Source organism: Anguilla rostrata, chromosome 4, assembly GCF_018555375.3.
Source record: "Anguilla rostrata isolate EN2019 chromosome 4, ASM1855537v3, whole genome shotgun sequence".
NCBI lineage: Eukaryota > Metazoa > Chordata > Actinopteri > Anguilliformes > Anguillidae > Anguilla > Anguilla rostrata.
In genome coordinates this window covers 6,349,045-6,367,884 of record NC_057936.1, presented here as the reverse complement: position 1 = coordinate 6,367,884, position 18,840 = coordinate 6,349,045, and the positions used below count along the sequence as shown (strand labels likewise).

Sequence of the window (18,840 nt, the reverse complement as noted above, 5' to 3'; positions counted from 1 at the left end):
CTAAGTCTCCTACCCGCTTTTACTCCACGTATCTCCGGGTTCGGAGACTAGGGGGGACCGGAGGGAAGGGAAGGGGACGAGGAGTGAAAATTATTGGGACACGCCCAAGGATTGACCCCCCGGGGAAGAAGGAACCCACCACCCTCACCCAGGCCGAGATCTGCACTTAAGACATATGAGGGCTTCACTGCCTACATTGGGGCGACGTAGCTCAGGAGGTAAGAGCGGTTGTCTGGCAGTCGGAGGGGTTGCCGGTTCGATCCCCGCACTGAGCGTGTCGAAGTGTCCCTGAGCAAGACACCTAACCCCTAACTCCTAACTGCTCTGGTGAATGAGAGGCATCAACTGTAAAGCGCTTTGGATAAAAGCGCTATATAAATGCAGTCCATTTACCGTTTACATTAATACACCGGCCTCCCCTCTCTGTGATGACTTAGTTTATTTTACAGACCAGCTCTACAGGACTGCACTGTCCACAGCCATCTACTCCCAGCATGCACTACACCACCGGATTACACCAGTTACTTTACCTCCTCGGTTCAGGAAGTAAGCTCATCAGTGAAATCAAGTGGTGTTGTTCATTAACTGGAACTAGTACTTGCAGGACTGGAGTTATAGACCCTAGACACTATTTTGGATGTTAGAATCTGACCCTCAAGACCAATAGTACTGCTGGTTTTCATTCTTCCCTTCGAATCAGGACTGATTTAGGCTTGGAACACCAGGTGACTTAAATCTGACCAATCAAGTGGCATTAATCAATCAATTAAACCACCAGGCAAAAAAGAAACCAAGCAGCAGTGCTAGCCTTAAGGACCCAATCTGAGTGTCCCTGTCTAACACTCTGTGATGGCATCTGGCTGTATAAACAAGGTTTATCACCCGCCAGCCTCCATTTTGATATCAGAAAACAAAACACCATTTACTTTCTTTTTCTTGCTTAAGGCAGGCAGGACAGAAACAGCTGACGTGAGATTAAGGTACATGGTGTTTTTTATGCCTCTACCAGGAACTGGTTTATCAGGTTTGAGATAATAGCTCAAGGGATTGTCAGGAGAAATTTCTCCTGGACATTTCAACTCTCAATGTAATAAAAAAAAAGTGTCAATTTATCCTGAGAGCAGGCCTGGATGAAAAGAAACTTGGAAAGGCGTTCAGCAATATTGTTCGGATTGTGATATCTTTACAAATATGCGTCTAGAATGTCCTAATGCTGCTGTACCACTCACTAATAGTACCTGAAAAGCAATGGAGTTCTAGAAGACAGACTTCAAATTTTGGAGAAGGAAAATAAAAACAAACTTTCCCAAAAATGCACTCTTCAAAGGGTTGATATAGAAGAGAATTTTGACCAAAAGAAAAGTGACCAAATATGAACAATGTATTAAAACAAAATTCACCCAAAGGTCATTTTTAGGTATCAGCAAACATGGAAATCCTATGGCTATGCAGTGGCTAGTAAACATCAGGTCATATACATCTAATAAACACAGAATGACCCTTATAGTGCCTTCAAATCCCATCAAGCTCAGCTTGCGTAACATGAATCTCTCCCCGACTCAAAAGCAAAGGAAACGAGACTGCAATTTTTATTTTCCTTTATTTGATGTTTACAGTTTTTTTCTTTTCTGATCATTTTTTTTATTTTAATTGATCTGGTAACTTTTAGACTTTTGGCAAAATGTAATAGTGCTCATGGTCGCATATTGTCCTTTGCCCCTTCCACTAGTTAGGAAGGGGGTGGGGGGGGGGAGGGGGAAAGGGTTGGGGGGTTAAGGGAAGCCCATTACAATTTGTCCAGGTAGTTGTCCAGAGCGGGGATGCCCTCTTTCAACCCCTTGCGTTTTCGGGTTTCAGCCACAACCAGGAAGGGCTTGGAGGTGCTGTCTTTGGGGTCCCCGGGGAGGATCTGCCAGTGGTCGAACACGCACTGAGGGAAGGCCTGGCCGCCGGTGTTGGAGCGCAAGTCCGCAGTGAAACCTGGAGGGGTGGGGGGGAGAACAGACGAACATGTTAGGACTACCGAATCGCCAAACATCAGTTAATGGGGAAGTGGGGGAGGGCAGTGTAGTATAATGGGTAAGGACCATGTCCTGTAACCTAAAGGTCACGGGTTCGATTCCCCGGGAAGGGCACCCTTGCGGTTGCACCCTTGAGCTAAAGGTACTTAAAGCTGCACTGCTTCATTATATACCCAGCTTTATAATTGGATGCTATGTAAAAAGTTGTGTAAGTCGCTCTGGGTAAGAGCGTCTGCTAAATAGCTGAAATGGGGTGGGGTGGGGGGGGCTTCAAATGTGCAACTCACCGAAGGACTCGTTGACAGGCAGGTAAGCCTTGACGACGAACATGGGGGTTCCCATTACTTGGGACTCCTCAAACACGTGTCCACGCTTCCTGTTCAGCACGCCGTAGATTCCCCCGACGACCTGCTCTGGGCACTGTGGAGGAAGGAGACCGCGCGCGTCACCCAAACGTTCATTTCGGCACACGAGGAACTTCCCAAGCCCCCCCGCGTCGCGGCCGAACGGCCGACTATAGACTCGTTCTGGCTGGCTACCTTTCGGATATAAATGCATTTCAAACGATCGTTCCATTTTGTATCGGTAACACAACCTTTTAATTAAAAACTCTTATTGGCGTCGTTTCAATTGTCGTAGAGCACATACTTAAGCTTCGTTAATTTTGTAAAAAAAAAAAAGAAAATTGCCATCTCTGTGCTCTACAGTGCTCCCATTTCACGAGTATTTGCTCCCAAGAACTTACGAGTTACCCAGAAAAATACTTCAGGGGCACATCGAGGAGGATGCGTTAGCACGCTCCAATGGGTTTCTACTCAAGAGCACCGCTAACACAACCTTGGAGAAAGTGTTAGCGGTAAGCTAACGGTACGCTAATATGGACAGAGTGTAGCACAGTGGGTAAGGAATTGGGCTTGTAACCGAGAGGTCGCAGGTTCGATTCCCGGGTAGGACACTGCCGTTGTACCCTTGAGCAAGGTACTTAACCGAAATTGCTTCAGTATATATCCAGCTGTATAAATGGATGCAATGTAAAAATGCTGTGTAAAAGTTGTGTAAGTCGCTCTGGATAAGAGCGTCTGCTAAATGCCTGTAATGTAATGTAAAAGCCCTGCATCTGTACAATGTGTGTAAAGCTGGCTCCTTCTCCCCTGGGTGGCTACCCCCAAAGAAATCAGGGGAACCACCTCGATGTGCACCTTAAAACTCTTAAAATACGCCAAGCCTCCGGACTTGGGGCCTCGCTTTGCTGGACGTAGAGAGCCGAGGGGGAGAGAGGGGTCGGCGTACCTGGATCTCGACCAGGTAGATGGGCTCCATGAGCCTGGGCTCGGCCGTGAGCTGGGAGGCGTAGAGCACGCGGCGGGCGGTGGGGATGATCTGGCCACCACCGCGGTGGATGGCGTCCGCGTGCAGCGTCACGTCGTGGATGTCGAAACGCACGGCGCGCATGTTCTCCTCGCAGAGGACACCCTGGAAAGAGAGACAGACAGAGGAGGGGGGGTTATTGGACCAATCGGTAAAATACTTAATTTCACTCAATAAGGAGTCTCTCCAAGGCGGTGATAGTCATTCCTGGCCCTGGCAGGGTCTGCTGGTTTTTCGTTTGCCTTAATATCAGCAACCAGACCCATAAAACAAGGTGGAGCAGAGTTAACTAATCAACTGATTTAATTGATCGATTAGGTGCCGAGCAACACCAAAAACTAGAAGACGATGCGGGCCATCAGGACCAGGAATGAAGACCACTGCTCTAAAGTCACTGGGCAAAACCAACCAGGAGGAATTTGCGCTTTCCTTAACCTATCAGAACGCCCAATTACCCCGAGGCGGCCTTCGTAACCCTGGAGCTCCCATCAGAACCCGTCCCGCTCCCGTCTCCCGTCCCTCACCTCCTTGACCGCCCACTGGAAGCCGGCCACCACGCTGTCCTTGATCTCGTTGAGGTACTGCACGCCCTTGGTCACGTCCACCAGGAGGTTGGGTCCCGTCCCGTCGGGGCCGAAGCACCAGATCTTGCGCACCTCGGCCACGTCCCACTCGTACTTCTCGGCCAGGTAGCGGGCGCGGGCCTTCAGCTCCTGTCGGGCGGTCACGTCGCCCTTCTCGATGTCCTCGGCCAGGCCGTCGGGGAACGGCCGCGCCTTCATGTACAGGCGGTTGTGCTTGTTGGGCGACTTGGACAGGCACATCAGGCCGGACTCCTCGCTCACCGTCTCTCTGTAGGACACCACCGGGTCCGATTTCTGCACGGGAGGGGGGGGGGGAAGAAGTCGAGCGTCAGTAAAACGGTACGACGAGATGCGGGATTTTAAACACGGTGCCATTCATAAAAAATGAGTCAAGGCTGAAGCCGTTCTTAAAATTAAATGCATTACTACAACTTGATGCACTCCAATGCCATGTAGAAAACGAGTTAGATCAACCTACGCATCACTAGATTAGTTAGGTGGATTATAATAGATATTTAGTGTACTAAACAATGCTGTAGCAATATAAGGGCGTATATAATAGCGCATTTGTTGTAACGACCGTTTTAAGGTGGGGTGGGGGAAATGAGGGCTGACGGTACCTTGAGTGGAATGCATGCGTGGTCCTCCTCCAGGTCCTTAAGACAGATCTCCAGGTGCAGCTCCCCGGCGCCGGCGACGATGTGCTCGCCGGACTCCTCGATGATGCACTGCACCATGGGGTCGGACTTGGCCAGGCGCTTCAGCCCCTCCACCAGCTTGGGCAGGTCGGCGGGGTTCTTGGCCTCCACGGCCACCCTCACCACGGGGCTGACGCTGAACTTCATCACCCTCATGTTGTGGGCCTGCTCGTAGGTGGTGATGGTGCCGGTCTTCACCAGGTACTGGTCCACGCCCACCAGCCCCACGATGTTGCCGCAGGGCACGTCCTCAATGGGCTCGACGTAGCGCCCCATCATCAGAATGGTCCTGGGGTGCGAGATGGTTTGGGGTTGATCATTACTAACCTTCTCACCCGCCCCCATGAGATGGTTACTTATGCATCACTTCCAACAGTCTGGTATAGGTATGGTAACATAACTAGGCTGCATCACCTTAAAAACAGGGCACCGCCATTTTGGGAGTGCAAGATGGTTAGAGGTTGAATAGTAAACACCTTCTCACCCCCCCGTGAGATGGTTACCAACGAATCACTTCTTACAGTCTGGTAAAGGTATAGTAACATGACTCTGAAAACAAGGCACCGCCATTTTGGCGGCGTTGACCTTGCGCTCCGCGTTCGGTACTGACCTCTGGATGGGCTTGATGTAGAGGTCCTCCTTCTTGCCGGGGGTGAAGTTTGGTCCCATGATGCGCACCTTGAGGCCGGTGGAGACGCAGCCGGAGAAGACGCGGCCGAAGGCGTAGAAGCGGCCCTTGTCGGTGGTGGGCACCATCTTGGAGATGTACATCATCAGGGGAGCCTTGGGGTCGCAGTTCTTGATGCCTGCAACGGAGGGGGGGGGGGACCGATCAACAGCTGCAGCTTTGTAGCTCTAGAGAACACAGAGGGATGCTAACTGAGGGACTGGGCAGCCCCTTTTTAATTAGGGAATTTGTATTGCTTCATTCCAGTTTAGCATGTACGCACACTGGCAAAGCAACCAGACTCTTCCCTGCAACAAAATGTTGCGCTTATTCATAAGAACTTTGGAATTTAAAAAAAATCACTCAATTTTTTGCTCTCATCTACAGGCTGGCAAAGTACATACATGTCGCATTTGTGCACCTTTATAGCAGTTCTGTAAATCTAACTCTTTAGAGTACTTTTACTTTTCTGTCTCAAATGGCAAGAACGCGCCAGGAAGGCAGTACTGCACACCTTGCCTAAGAGTTAAGTTTTTGCATCTAGACGGTTAATTTTAACCATTCAAATCAACTCAAAGCAACCAGGGAAATGCAAATTCTTGCAAAAAAAAAAAAAAACTGAGGTGAAGCAGTGCATTCTGGGCTTTTTAAAAAAAAATCCAAGTTAGACCTTCAGTACATTAGGAATTCAAAGGAAACTAGCTACTCCAGCCAGCTCCAGGCACAGGTTAGGGACCGATTACGGTGACCCAGGACGGGACTTTTTTGGAAGCGCGGCGGCGGCGGCGGGCGGTCAGCGTACCCATGGCGGCCTCGTCGTCGCCGGGCCCCTCGTACAGCAGCTCGCAGCGGTACTTCTGCGCGGTGACGGGCGAGGGCAGGTGGATGGTGATCATCTGGAGCAGGGCCTCGCCGGCGGGCAGCCAGCGACGCATCACGGCCTTCAGCAGGGGCTTGCCCTCCTTGTCCTTGTCCTCGGCGTCCAGCTTGATCTCCAGCTTCTCGATCAGCTTGGCCGTCTCCTCCTTCTTGAAGTTCATGATGGCGTCGAACACCTGGCGAGGAGGGGGGCACAGTGTTATAACTCGCCCCTTATTGTGCCAAAACAGGCAGCGGCATCTATCTTAAAAAACAACAGCAGTGATCGTGTCCCCCCCCCACTCCACCCCCCACCCCACCCCGTAGCTTTTCCATGCGATTCAGACGGAAGCTTCTCATCACCAGACAGTCAGGTCAAAGTGAAGAATGTTTAAGTCATCATTTGCAGGCAGGCCTCCTCCTCCTCCCCCCCTCCCTTCTTAATGGCGGCGGTGCCTCACCTTGAAGATGGGGTCCAGGATGAGCTGGGCGAAGGTACGGGGAAGCTTCTTTCCGTCGGGCCCGTTTGCAGACTTGCTGAACTTTCCGGAAGACGGGTCAAAGTACCTACGGAAAGAAACGCATGTTTGGGAAACGCTCACGATGACCAATAACAATGAACATTCAGTTTACCCTCAATTCTTACTAGCAGCCCAGAAACACGCTGATTTTTTAAATATCGTGCCAGGTTGCTTGCACAACATGGTATCTAAACAACCAAAAAGGAAATCGTACTGCAACCAGTTTATAAACTGATTTCAGGATAAACAAAAATTAAATATCCACTGAAACAAAACAAGCTCATTACTACACAATTTGTTTTCGTTTCCTAAACCTTCACAGCTAAACCTTTAAGATGCTAGATAAAATGTGATTAGAATGCCCCCTAACTGAATAATTGAATGCTGATGTAACTATGGCACTATACTTGTAGCAGAAAGCAGTGTTCTAGAACCTGGATTTAGAAAAGAGGGGGGGAAAAAAAAAAAAAAAAAAGGGTCTTAAAAGGGTTAGATAAAGCCATTGATGGCAGGGGGTCCTGCATAACGGGCGGCAGTGTAGTATAGCGACTAAGGAGTTGGTCTTGTAACCTAAAGGATGCAGGTTCGAATCCCCGTTTGGGTACCCTTGAGCAAGGTACTTAACCGGCATTGCTCCAGCATACATCCAGCTGAATAATTGGATACGTTGTAAGTCGCTCTGGATAAGAGCATCTGCTCAATGGCTGTAATGTAATGTAACTTGGCCGGGCAGCAGGTTCCCCTCACCTGTCCCCCCACAGCTTCTTCATCATGTCCTCCACCTTTTTGCAGCGCTCGAGTGGTCCCAGCTGGGCGTCGCCCTTGGCGGCGAACTTGGCCACGTACATCTCGGCAAACTGCTTCAGGGTGAAGGCCCAGCCGTGGAGCCCGGAACCGAACCCGACCGTGCCGATAATCGGGTCAATCTGAAACGGGAAAACAAAAAAAAAAAATAATCACATCAACGTCACTGGTACACACCCTCGTGAAGTCAAGAGAACAAACAGACCCATATGGTTACCTTCGTCCAAGACACTCGTTAAATATTAATCTGAGCCCAGCCTTTACAATAAACATGTCCATTGCAGCACTAGAGACCAGACACTTAGTCACTCGATTTTCAAATGCATCAAGTTCAGGAGGCATTCCTATTCAACCCTGTACCACTGTCGCACCCTTAAAATTCTACCCATTGCAAGACTATACAACTAATGAAATCATTTTAACTTTTCAATGTGCCAATTTGATTAACATTTTTAACTTTGATGGGGGGTGGGGGAGACAGAGACATGTGACCCCCCAGTATTTTCCTGAATCTGCTGGACTAGATGGTATGCGTGTCAGTCCGTGCACTTAATGCGAAACTAGGGAGTGCCTCGCCCCCGAAGTTGAAATGGGGCCAAAGCGTACACTGGGAGGCCCCGCCCCGTCCCGCCCCGCCCCGCCCCGCTCACCATGATGTTGCCCATGGGCCCAGTCTCGTCCTCCCCGTAGGTGGAGATGATGACGTTGACGTTCTCCACGATGCGCTGGAAGGTCTGGAACAGCTCCTCCGGCTCCAGCTGCAGCTCCAGCAGGGCGCGGTCCATCTTGTTCATCATCAGGACGGGCTTGATGCGCTCGGCGATGGCCTGCCTCAGCACGGTCTCCGTCTGCACACACACACCTGGGGGGGGGGGGGGAATACGTGGGGGAGTCAGGTGGGGGCACTCGGGGGGCCCAACGGCCGTCTAGGACTCAATTTCAGAGATGAAATGCTTCTAGAGCAGGGATCTCAAACTCAAAGCCATAAGGGCCGCTGTTGGCTGGTATTTGATGCTTCCCTGCACACACGCGATTAAATCATCGATTAGCCAGACCGTCTGCACACCTTGTTGGTTGCTGATTGGCTCCTTTATTAAGAAAAGGGGAAAGAAAAAAAAAAACAGAAAAACCTTGCACTCCATGCCAACTGAATTATGATACCAAACTGTATAGATAGAATACCTCTGCTATTCAATGACGAGGCACATTTTAAGCAACCATCGGTTCGACTTAAACTGAAGCATTTTTCCCCAACACCCCCCGCTCCCCCCCCCCCCCCAATCTGGACCCCACTCACCGGACACGCAGTCCACGACCACCAGGGCACCATCGGTGACACGCAGGGCCGCCGTGACCTCCGAGGAGAAGTCGACGTGCCCGGGGGAGTCGATCAGGTTGATCAAGAACCCGGAGCCGTCCTTGGTCTGCTTGATGAAGGCCATGTCATTTTCGCTGAGCTCATAGAACATGGAGATTGCACTGTGGAGAGTTGAGAAATTAGATGTGTCAGGCAGCTGTGTGTAACGGTGTTGTACAATCAGAAGCTCAGTGCGGCAGTCAGATGGCCCAACGATGACGACAAAAGCATGTTATCGACACAAACAAAGTGCTTTATCAGCTCTTTACTCTAAAGATCGAATTTTCAACAAGAGGACATCTGCTGCTGGCAACCAATTCAAGTCCTCATATGGAGTGAATTTAAGAAGAGCGTTTCACGCAGGTAAAATAACCAAATTATTCATATTTGAGGAAGGAAAGGCTTACGTGGATTTGATGGTGATGCAACGCTCCTGCTCGTCCTTCCGGGTGTCAGTGAAGCGGGTCTCTCCGGCCCTGGAGGAGGCGATGATACCGGCCTTGGACACCAGTGAGTCGGTCAAAGTGGACTTCCCATGGTCCACGTGCGCAATCACAGACATGTTGCGGATGTTGGACTTCTTGTCCATGATGGCACGGATCTGGTCTACGGTGAAGTTCACCTGTGGGGGGGGGGGGGGCGGAAGAGATATGATAAGCACGATGCTCATTAAAGCTTAGTCCATTTCCAGTCACTGACTCGGAGAACGAAGTTCACTTTAACGCAGCAAGACAAATTGAACTAGGATACCAAGGCTGACAAGTTTGGGCTAGGCCTCCTAGACATGTAACATCGGAGTCCTGTCACATGACTGTATGTAACAGACTGCTTTAGAATACAACTGCGTATGTAACCGACTCCCTTTGTAACCAACAGCGTATATAACGAAATTCTACTGTAACCAATTGCGTATGTAACAAGTGCATTAGGCAGTTGGGTATCAATTCAACTAATTTTCGATAACCGCTAATTTTATAATTGTTAACAGAGTTGTAAATCATAAAGCGTAATCGGTTCTTCTGGGAAATAAACCTCCGCTTAATTCGGGCCTAGTTAGCGGGTCTGCGCAGTTATCCTGGCCAGCCGTGAACCAAAGCAGGCCTGATACAATCTGAAATGGGATAACCGGCTTGCAAGGTGCATTTTGCGAAAATATACAACGCCTGCCACTAGTCAAAAGCGTTAGTAAGTTACCGATCTAAGCATCCGCTGGCTATTTTACTTATAAATAATTCAAGTTAGTCGACGTTGGCAGGCTACATTGCGACACGACGCCAACAAGAAACAATTGTGGGCCACGTGTGATGGAACAGTATCAAACGTCAGTACATGGCATGGAAAAGCCGGTCAACCAAGCATCAGCAAAACCATTTTATTAAATGCAGCGATCCACGCCGGGTCTTCAACTCATGCGCTAGCCGCCCATTAGAATTCCCGACATCAAAACGCTCATTTTCGTTCCTTTCTCCCTAGGCTAGTTGAAGATAATGGCGAATCTCAAGCAGAGCGCTGCTGCGCGTCACTTCATTAGTCATGCCAGAGGGAGACAATTCAACCAACATAGACAATTTCCTGCCTTTTCAACACGTCGGCAAGGAAACGGTGGCACTGGCCATTTATGACAATTACACCGAAAATGGAACGGAGAGAGACACCGGACCATGACTGTTTACGGAACACTACACAGGACCGCTAGCCAGCTAACGTTACAAAGCTAAACGTTAGCCAGATGCCGGTTGTAATTACGTGGCATCACATTTTATTAAAAAACGAACATAAAAGGACTGTGCTCGAAAAAAATAGACAACCATAACATGATTTTAAGAGGTTACAAACAGAGGGCGATACAATAAATAAAGTGAACAAAAGACGTTTCTAATTTATGCGGCGTAATGACTGAAACCGCAATGCAAAAGGTGCCATTTTGTTCCACAGCAGTCGCTGTCATCATGTCTCCCCAATCTACCCTTCTCGGTGTCCATCACTATTCGGAGACTCAAATACTCGTTGCCTGGACATAATTGAGGTATATGACAACTGGTCAAAGCAGAAAATATTGTTTTCACTGACCATTTTGACGGATGGCTGAGGATTCGCTTCGTAGAAGAAAGGACACAAGAGTTACACTGCCCACCTCACTCGGGCATAGGCAGGGAAGAGGATGCTGACGTCAACACGTACGCTTTTATACTGTAGGCAACGTCCTCTGCGTCTCACGTATGAAAGCGTAGATATGCTGGGCAGACAAATTTGGTAGCACTGCGCATGTTCAAAAATCTTTGTCTTAGGCCGTGTTTTATTTTTGATGCTTAGGTTTCTACCGACGGGTTATACAGAACTGTGGTTTACTCAATGAGCTAAGCTTACCCTAGGTCTGTTGACTAGCGTTTTCTTCATTGTGAGTAATTGTCAAACTAATTTTTTAAATGTCTGTTTATATGCCATGTTTGTAGTTATTTTTTCTCATGCCAATATTTTTAACACTTAATCATCCTGGCGTGCTTGAAAGTTGCACTTTACACACCCTGCAGAAATTACTTTAAAAAATGAAGTATATGGGCCATGCAATATGATCTACCCTTATGTGATTGAAATTGACTCATTTGCACATTTTTTATAAAGTGCAAACCAGATAATTTTGTGGCACCTGACATGATCCACTAGGAGGTAATAGATGCTTGATAAATTTCAGTATGGCTATGAGATACTTTAAATAACGGCATTTAGTCTTAAGTATTGTTGTTGATACATCAATGTACCACCGTACTGTTGTTTGTATCCAGTTCTCTAATCATCTGTACACACATTTCCACTCTTCTTCTACTACTACTACTATTATTATTATTATTATTATTATTATTATTATTATTATTATTATTATTATTATTACTACATGCATTTAGCAGAAGCTCTTATCCAGAGCGATATACAGAACTTTTACATCGTTTTGCATCTTTTTATACAGCTGGATATATACTGAAGCAGTTCAGGTTAAGTACCTTGCTTAAGGGTACAACGGCAGTGTCCTAAATCTAAACTGGAATCTAAACTGTTTCGTGTTTACTGTCTTTAGGTTACAAGACCAGCACCTCACCCATTATACTACACTGTCGCCCTTGGATTACAAGTGGTTTTTATACATACTGTGCAGTTTAATACATATATATATCATAAAATAGATAAGTAACACTTAAACGTGAAAGGCTGTCTCAATTTTTCCCTAAATCAAAATAATGGTCCGCTGAAGTTCATTGTGCGTCTGGGAAACGCTGCTCCAGATTAACAGGCTTCAGGCATAAAATCTGTGAGGTTTTTGAGTTCAAATACATTCCAGCAGATGGCGCCACTACACTGGCGTAATGTTATTACTTTGCTGGCAGGTCATCTCTATAAGGCGCAAAAGTGCCTTTACGTGTTCTCTAGTTCACTGCATTGAAATGATTAATTTCCTGGACACTGAAACGAGTTCAAACAAGGCCAGCTTTGAGACAAAAAAAATGCTTAATGTTATGCTGTTCCACAATTCCTTATATGAATTATACAGCATGTGTCAATACCCTAAAGCAGGGGCAGGTAAGCATTTCCAGGAGGGCCAGCGATGTTCCCGGTTTGTGCTCCATCTAAACCCTGCGACTACATAATTGTATTCATTTGCAGGCTTAATGAATGCAGGCGACCACGTGTTTGAGATAGCCCGATGTTTCCCCATCCCGGTTCTGAATATTCAGGCTCCGGTTCTTAATAATCCATCAAGCGATCAAGCCCAGATGGAACAAAGAACCACCGGCGGTGCTCCGCGGCCCGGGCTGTTTACCTCTGCCCGAAAGATATAACGCTCCGATACGGTAACATTTACAAGGACACAACAGGGTCGTCGGCCCCGTGACGCAAATATCAAGCTCCTTATTTGGCAGACTGTAATTAGATACCGGGGGGATTCTATTGTGAAGGCCCTGTGCTTTGAAAGAAAAGGTCACATAATGCACAACCTGATAGATACAGAGACCTAATTGGTGTGCAGATATGAATTTCGAATAGATGCTTCCATGTTAAATGCCTGTGAAGCCCATTGCATACTATTGCATCAAACAAAACAAAAAAAAAGATACTGGCATATTAAACGCAGTGTTTGACAAGCCAATGGAGAAGGCATAGGCACTCCTGAAGGTGGCTCATGCAGAGACAACCAGACAAGGCTTATCCTCAGGGCACTGAAATGACAAGTTTGCAGCATTATTGCATTATTGTGTGAGATATTAGGCTTACAATTAAGTTTCAAGACAAATGTGACACATGAAGTAATAAATATGAGCTGCAATTTGGTCCACTGATATTAGATTAAACAACTTAATGTTTCAAATACAGTGTGATCATTCTTGAATATATGTTATGCTTATGACATAATTATTATGTCCACTTTTATATTAATGCCTACACTGGCCAACTTATGTTGCTTGACATCTTCCAATGTACTCAGAATATTATTTGTATAATATTAATAATAGCTTTTTTGCGTGGTAGTTTCTACAATAATGATCTGTAAAATTGAGCAACTGGTGCACTAAACCTTGCCCAGTTTTTTCCCCCCTAGTAAAAATGTGAAAAGGGACATTTTTGTGGTTTTCGCCATACATCAGGCCTTACGCAAAGGGAACTCTTTCAACACATCGCAACAAGAACAGCAGCTGAGTGAGCTAAGCCCATTATCACAACATGGGGCCCACATGAATACCTGTGTAGGAAAATGCATTGTGGATATGGCATAATCAGGGCAGCTATGAATGGACAGCAGTCTCTGGGCAGCATGCTTCACAGAAAGGCTTTCACAGCCATGAATTGTGCACAGTCATTACATATTATATTTTATTATGGTCCACTATTCTCATTACATTACTTACACAACATAGGAGAGCAACCCTTTGTAATTAATTACCATAAGTGTCATATCTGATTACAGATTTGTGTTAGCCACTAGTCTGGTTTGTGTATTAAGGAAAATCACAAAATTTTAACTGAAACTACAAAACCTTAGAGCTTTATCAAAGTTATACCAAATTGGTAACTGATTGTAGTAGGTCTATGCTGGAACAGGGTTCAGTTTGAGGAGGTGACTGGGAGGTGCATTCTGTTCCGCAGTTGGAGCCCCAAATTATGTCTGAGCTGAAAAAAGGGCGAATTGTGACGGCAGCTGTTGCAGGTAAGTGTCAGTTGCTAGCGTTGTCACCTGAAGTACACCCTGTGTTGGATGGAATGATTCTGACTCAGTTGACACTTCCTCCGCTTAGTCATTCACATTTCTATTTTACGCCACCCTGACTCAGTTTGCACTCACCTTTCCTCCCTAATAATCAATCAAATAAACCATTGGAGCTGAGCTCTGTCCGTTTCCCTCTCTGCTTTCTATCTCTGAACAAAGCAAAGCAAATCCTCCCCCCCCCCCCACAAAAAAAAAAGCAAATGAAGGGAGGACAGCCTACTCTCAATTATTAAAGGGGTGTGACTGTTGACATATGTCCTGTTGGTGCTTGGCTCTATTTGATTACAGCGATTACAACCTCGAGTCTTTGTGGGTATGACGCTGCAAGCTTGGCAAACCTGTATTTGGGGTATTTCTCCCGTTCCTCTCTGCAGATCCTCTCGGGCTCTGTCAGGTTGGTTGGGGTGTGTTGCTGTATCGCTGTTTTCAGGTCGCTCCAGAGACGTTTGATCGAGTTCAAGTCCGGGCGCTGGCCGGGCCACTCAAGGACATTCGCAGACTTGTCCCGAAGCCGCTCCTGCGTTGTCCTGGCTGTGTGCTTATAGGGTCTGTCTGTTGAAGTGAACCATCGCCAGTCTGAGACTGAGCTCTGGCGTAGTTCTCAGGATCTCCCGTCTGCTCCGTTCATCTTTCCCTCGATCCTGACTAATCTCCAAGTTCCTGCCGCTGAAAAACATCCACACAGCATGATGCCGCCACCACCATGCTTCACCGTAGGGATGGTACTGGCCAGGTGATGAGCGGTGCCTGGTTTCCTCCAGACATGACACTTGGCGTTGTGGCCAAAGAGTTCAATCTTGGTTTCATCAGACCAGAGAATCTTGTTTCTCATGGCCTGAGAATCCTTTAGGTGCCTTTTTGGCAAACTCCAAGCGGGCTGTCACGTGCCTTTTACTGAGGGAGTGGCTTCCGTCCAGCCACTCTACCATAAAGGCCTGATTGGTGGCATGCTGCAGAGATGGTTGTCCTTCTGGAAGGTTCTCCCCTCTCCACAGAGGAACTCTAGAGCTCTGTCAGAGTGGCCATCGGGTTATTGGTCACCTCCTCCTTATTCTCATCAATCTACACACAATACCCCATAATGACAAAGTGAAAACAGGTTTTTAGAACCACTCACCCCCTTTCTTCAGTCTGTAGGGGTTGGTAATTATAGGTTAAAAATAAAAATCAGGAAATAACATCCCCTAGGGCCAGGACCCCGTGCTGTACATAATGAATGGCTCCGACAGAGTGCTGTGCTATTCTGCCGTTTGGAGAATGTAGACCTGCTGAATAGCTAAAGCAGAACAATGTGTGATTTTCTGCAATTACAATCAGAAAGGAATATTACCGCATGCGGCAATCACATCGATGCAAATACAGTCAAACTGGTTGTCTGTCATCGGAGCCCTGTCTGTAACTATTTAGAAATCCTTGTTTTTGTTTGGGTGTAGAGTGGTCTTCATCAAAGCCCATGGCTGAGTTTATGCTGTACATGTTTGGGTTTTATGGAAGACAGATCAAGCAGGGAGTCTCCTCCTGTGACTATAGCATATTCATTCTACTGTTGTGAATGCTGGTTGTACAACCAGAATCCAATTATATGTAGGTCTGGAAGAATCAATCAATCAGTCAATCATCGTTAGTGAGGAAAATTTGCACACAGATTGTTTTAGAAAAGTGACTTTTACTTTTTTTTTGAAACCTTTCAATTTAGCTTCTGACGTCACAGCTGATGTTCCAGTGTTAGTCCGTGGGGGCCTATGGAAGGAAGGACAAAGCAGTTCAAAGGCAAGCAACGCTGCTTCCCAGACGTTTTCCCAGTGGAGTTCAACACGGCCCACCTGCGATTCCCCTGGCGTCCTGAGTCTGTGGAACGACCGTCTCAAAGTTCCAGCGGTGTCCTCCCTCAAGAGATGAATTGTGCCCTGCCTGTGTGCTTATGTATGTGTATGTATACACACACACACACACACACACACACACACACCTTGCACCCTGTAGTTAATTTTCCTGCATCCTGGTGGTCCTTTGGCTCAATCTTCATCCTCTGTGCAGTGTTCCATCCTGTAGAACTGGAAGGTAATTACAACATTCTGCCATCTTGGGCACGTGATACCTGCCGAGAACACTTTGGATAGACTTACGAGGTCAGCGGAGGGCAACCCCAATTTTTGGAGGGCCGTACTTGTTTCTGTTTTTCACTTCCATCAGTTACTCCAGCTCATTTAGCCAATTAGCTGATTCAGAAGAGGACTTAAATTAGCTGATTCAGAAGAGGACTCAAAATGGCATGATGTTATAATACATATAATAATATATAAGTCAGAGAGCACAGAGTTGAAGCAGAAATCAAAAGGCCCTAATGAATGACAATCAGTACACACACACACACTGATACACCCGCACACACACTTATACACACGCAGGCACACACACACAGACACACACACAGACACACACACCTCTTGAGCAAACATTAACAGGTGGGTTGCAAAGACGTTACGCAGAGATAATAGCACGATGAGGAAAACGGTAGAGCCTGGAGGATGAGGGGAGAAGGAGCGAGCGGAGAAACGGGAGAGAACAGGAAAGGGTTACCGGCTGCTCGCCGAGAGAGAGAGAGGGAGGGAGCACCGAGACGGCTGATGATGATAGCAGCGCGTTATCGTTTGCCGGAAATGCCAAACTGCCAAAGCCGAAGAGCCGAGAAATCTGGAGAAAAAATTTATAAATAACGGCAAAAATGTGGAACATCTGCTGATGTTTAATTAGGACGGAGTGTAGCACAGTGGGTAAGGAATTGGGCTTGTAACCAAAAGGTCGTAGGTTTGATTCCCGGGGATGGACACTGCCGTTGTACCCTTGAGCAAGGTACTTAACCTGCACTGCTTCAGTATATATCCAGCTGTATAAATGGATACAATGTAAAATGCTATGTAAAAAGTTGTTTAAGTCACTCTGGATAAGAGCGTCTGCTAAATGCCTGTAATGTAATGTAATGTAATTACTCTGAGAATCCGTAAGTTTCAGTAATAAAAAAAAACTGCAAGTGTTTACCCTGTGCTCTGCTTCAGAAACCAGTGCTTTTGGTCTCCTAAAATATTTCCCAAAAAAAAAAAAGAAAAAATCTAAATCCCAGATACACACCATAGCCCCAAAAAAAAATTAGCCTAAATAATTACTTTTCTGCCCTCTTTCTCATTTGGCTAATATGTTTTGGGTACCATCTAATGCACCTCTGGAATATCACAAATATTTTGACAGTTCATACCCCCTCTTGTTACGTTACAGGTAGGACCTATTTAGCAGGTCTTATCCAGAGAGCGGAAAACCGGAAGGGAGCTTTTCTGTCTCGAGACAGTGTATGTCATTTAAAAAAAAGTCGTGCCAAAAACCAGATGTTGGTTTGCACACGGTGTGCCTTTGATCTGGGGGTATTCAAGAGGCACCGTCGACATCGCTTCTTCTCCGTCTTTTTGCGGTTCCCACATCCGCTGTGAAGGACTGAACGAAGTCCGAAAAAGCACACAAAAGCTCAGCCTCGCCTTGGATTGATATTGATTCGCACCGGCGCGCAGAATTTCAACGGAACAGAATTTTTTATTTATTTTCCCGCTGTTTGTCTTTAACAAAGGAGTAATTACAAAACTTGTTAGCGCAAGTTTGTGCTCATTCGCGTAGCGGCGTCAGCGACAGCAAACATCCCGGGAGTCTCTCTCTCTCTGAGTGCAATTCTTTCCCGAAGCAAACAGCAATTAAAACCCCAGTGTTGGTTTTTTTCACCGTGTTTTCCCGACGTCGACTCCTGCAGAGCGATGTTTCGTATCAGGCGTGAAATAGTCACTTATTAGGCAGTAGGTGAGAGTGTCTGAGAGGCTGCAGTTCTCCTCCTGCAGCTCTGTGTCACACGGCGGCAACTTGAGAGGGAGAGTCATTTTGCTCACGATTCAGAAAGTGAGGAGAAAAAACGTGAAAAAAAGAAATGAATTTAGAATGTGTTTTAAATGCGTATACACACGACACACCAGTTGCTGTTGCCATGGAGTGCATGTCAACAAGGTGCTTCAGTAGGGCTGGAGGGTGAGGTGGGTGGTGGGGCACTGCGTGGAGGGCTTACTGAATAAGTAATCCATAAGTGTCAGTTATGCAAGTCCTCTCAGATAAGGGTCTGCGAAGACATAATAAACAAGCGGAGGTACATCTCAACAGCTTCTTCTGCTCCTGTGCCCAGATTGGGCTGTGCTGTTTATGTGGGATTCAGATTTTTGTCTGCCGGCTGGTGATTGGCTGCTAGACTCCGTCCACCGGGACCTCTGAGGGGGGGTGACTGGTGGAGCAGAACAGGGTTACGGTGACACTCGCGAACGGGGACGCTGTACACCTTGGCCTACGGCCCGATCGTGCAGACCGACAACATTGAGTGGAGAGGAGCCAGTTTGGGTGAGCCTCCCCCCTCTGGAGCTGGCAAAGTTTGGGCCAAACAGCAAAGATTGTGTATGACAAACAGAACACCGAGCCCTGAAATGTGTTCACATCTACCCTGAAAAGTCACGTTCTCTCAGAACATAAAGGTGCAGTGGAGAAGCATAGGGAACACATTTCCAATATTTGCCCTTACTGTACAATAACGCTCTATTTGGATACCAAATAAGTACCTCTTACAAGCAAAAAAATGGTACAAACTGCACTGCTGGCTGGGAGTGCAGTTTTATGTATCCATAGC

At 47.0% G+C, this 18,840-nt stretch overlaps 1 protein-coding gene and 1 non-coding gene across 2 annotated transcripts; both read right to left on the bottom strand.

Annotated features, from left to right (window-relative positions):
• Positions 1–1,581: 1,581 nt before the first annotated feature.
• LOC135252326 (elongation factor 2b) lies at positions 1,582–11,104 on the bottom strand. Its single transcript, XM_064330282.1, has 13 exons — positions 10,949–11,104; positions 9,286–9,500; positions 8,819–9,000; positions 8,172–8,383; positions 7,465–7,643; positions 6,658–6,763; positions 6,141–6,393; positions 5,282–5,477; positions 4,594–4,960; positions 3,914–4,267; positions 3,312–3,494; positions 2,309–2,441; positions 1,582–1,980 (listed from the first exon to the last, which is right to left on the bottom strand). The coding sequence occupies exons 1-13, from the start codon at positions 10,949–10,951 to the stop codon at positions 1,787–1,789; spliced, it is 2,577 nt and encodes an 858-aa protein (XP_064186352.1). The 5' UTR covers positions 10,952–11,104; the 3' UTR covers positions 1,582–1,786.
• On the bottom strand, positions 6,536–6,603 carry LOC135254340 (small nucleolar RNA SNORD37). Its single transcript, XR_010329853.1, has one exon. It is a non-coding gene; the product is annotated as a small nucleolar RNA SNORD37 (small nucleolar RNA).
• Positions 11,105–18,840: the final 7,736 nt, after the last annotated feature.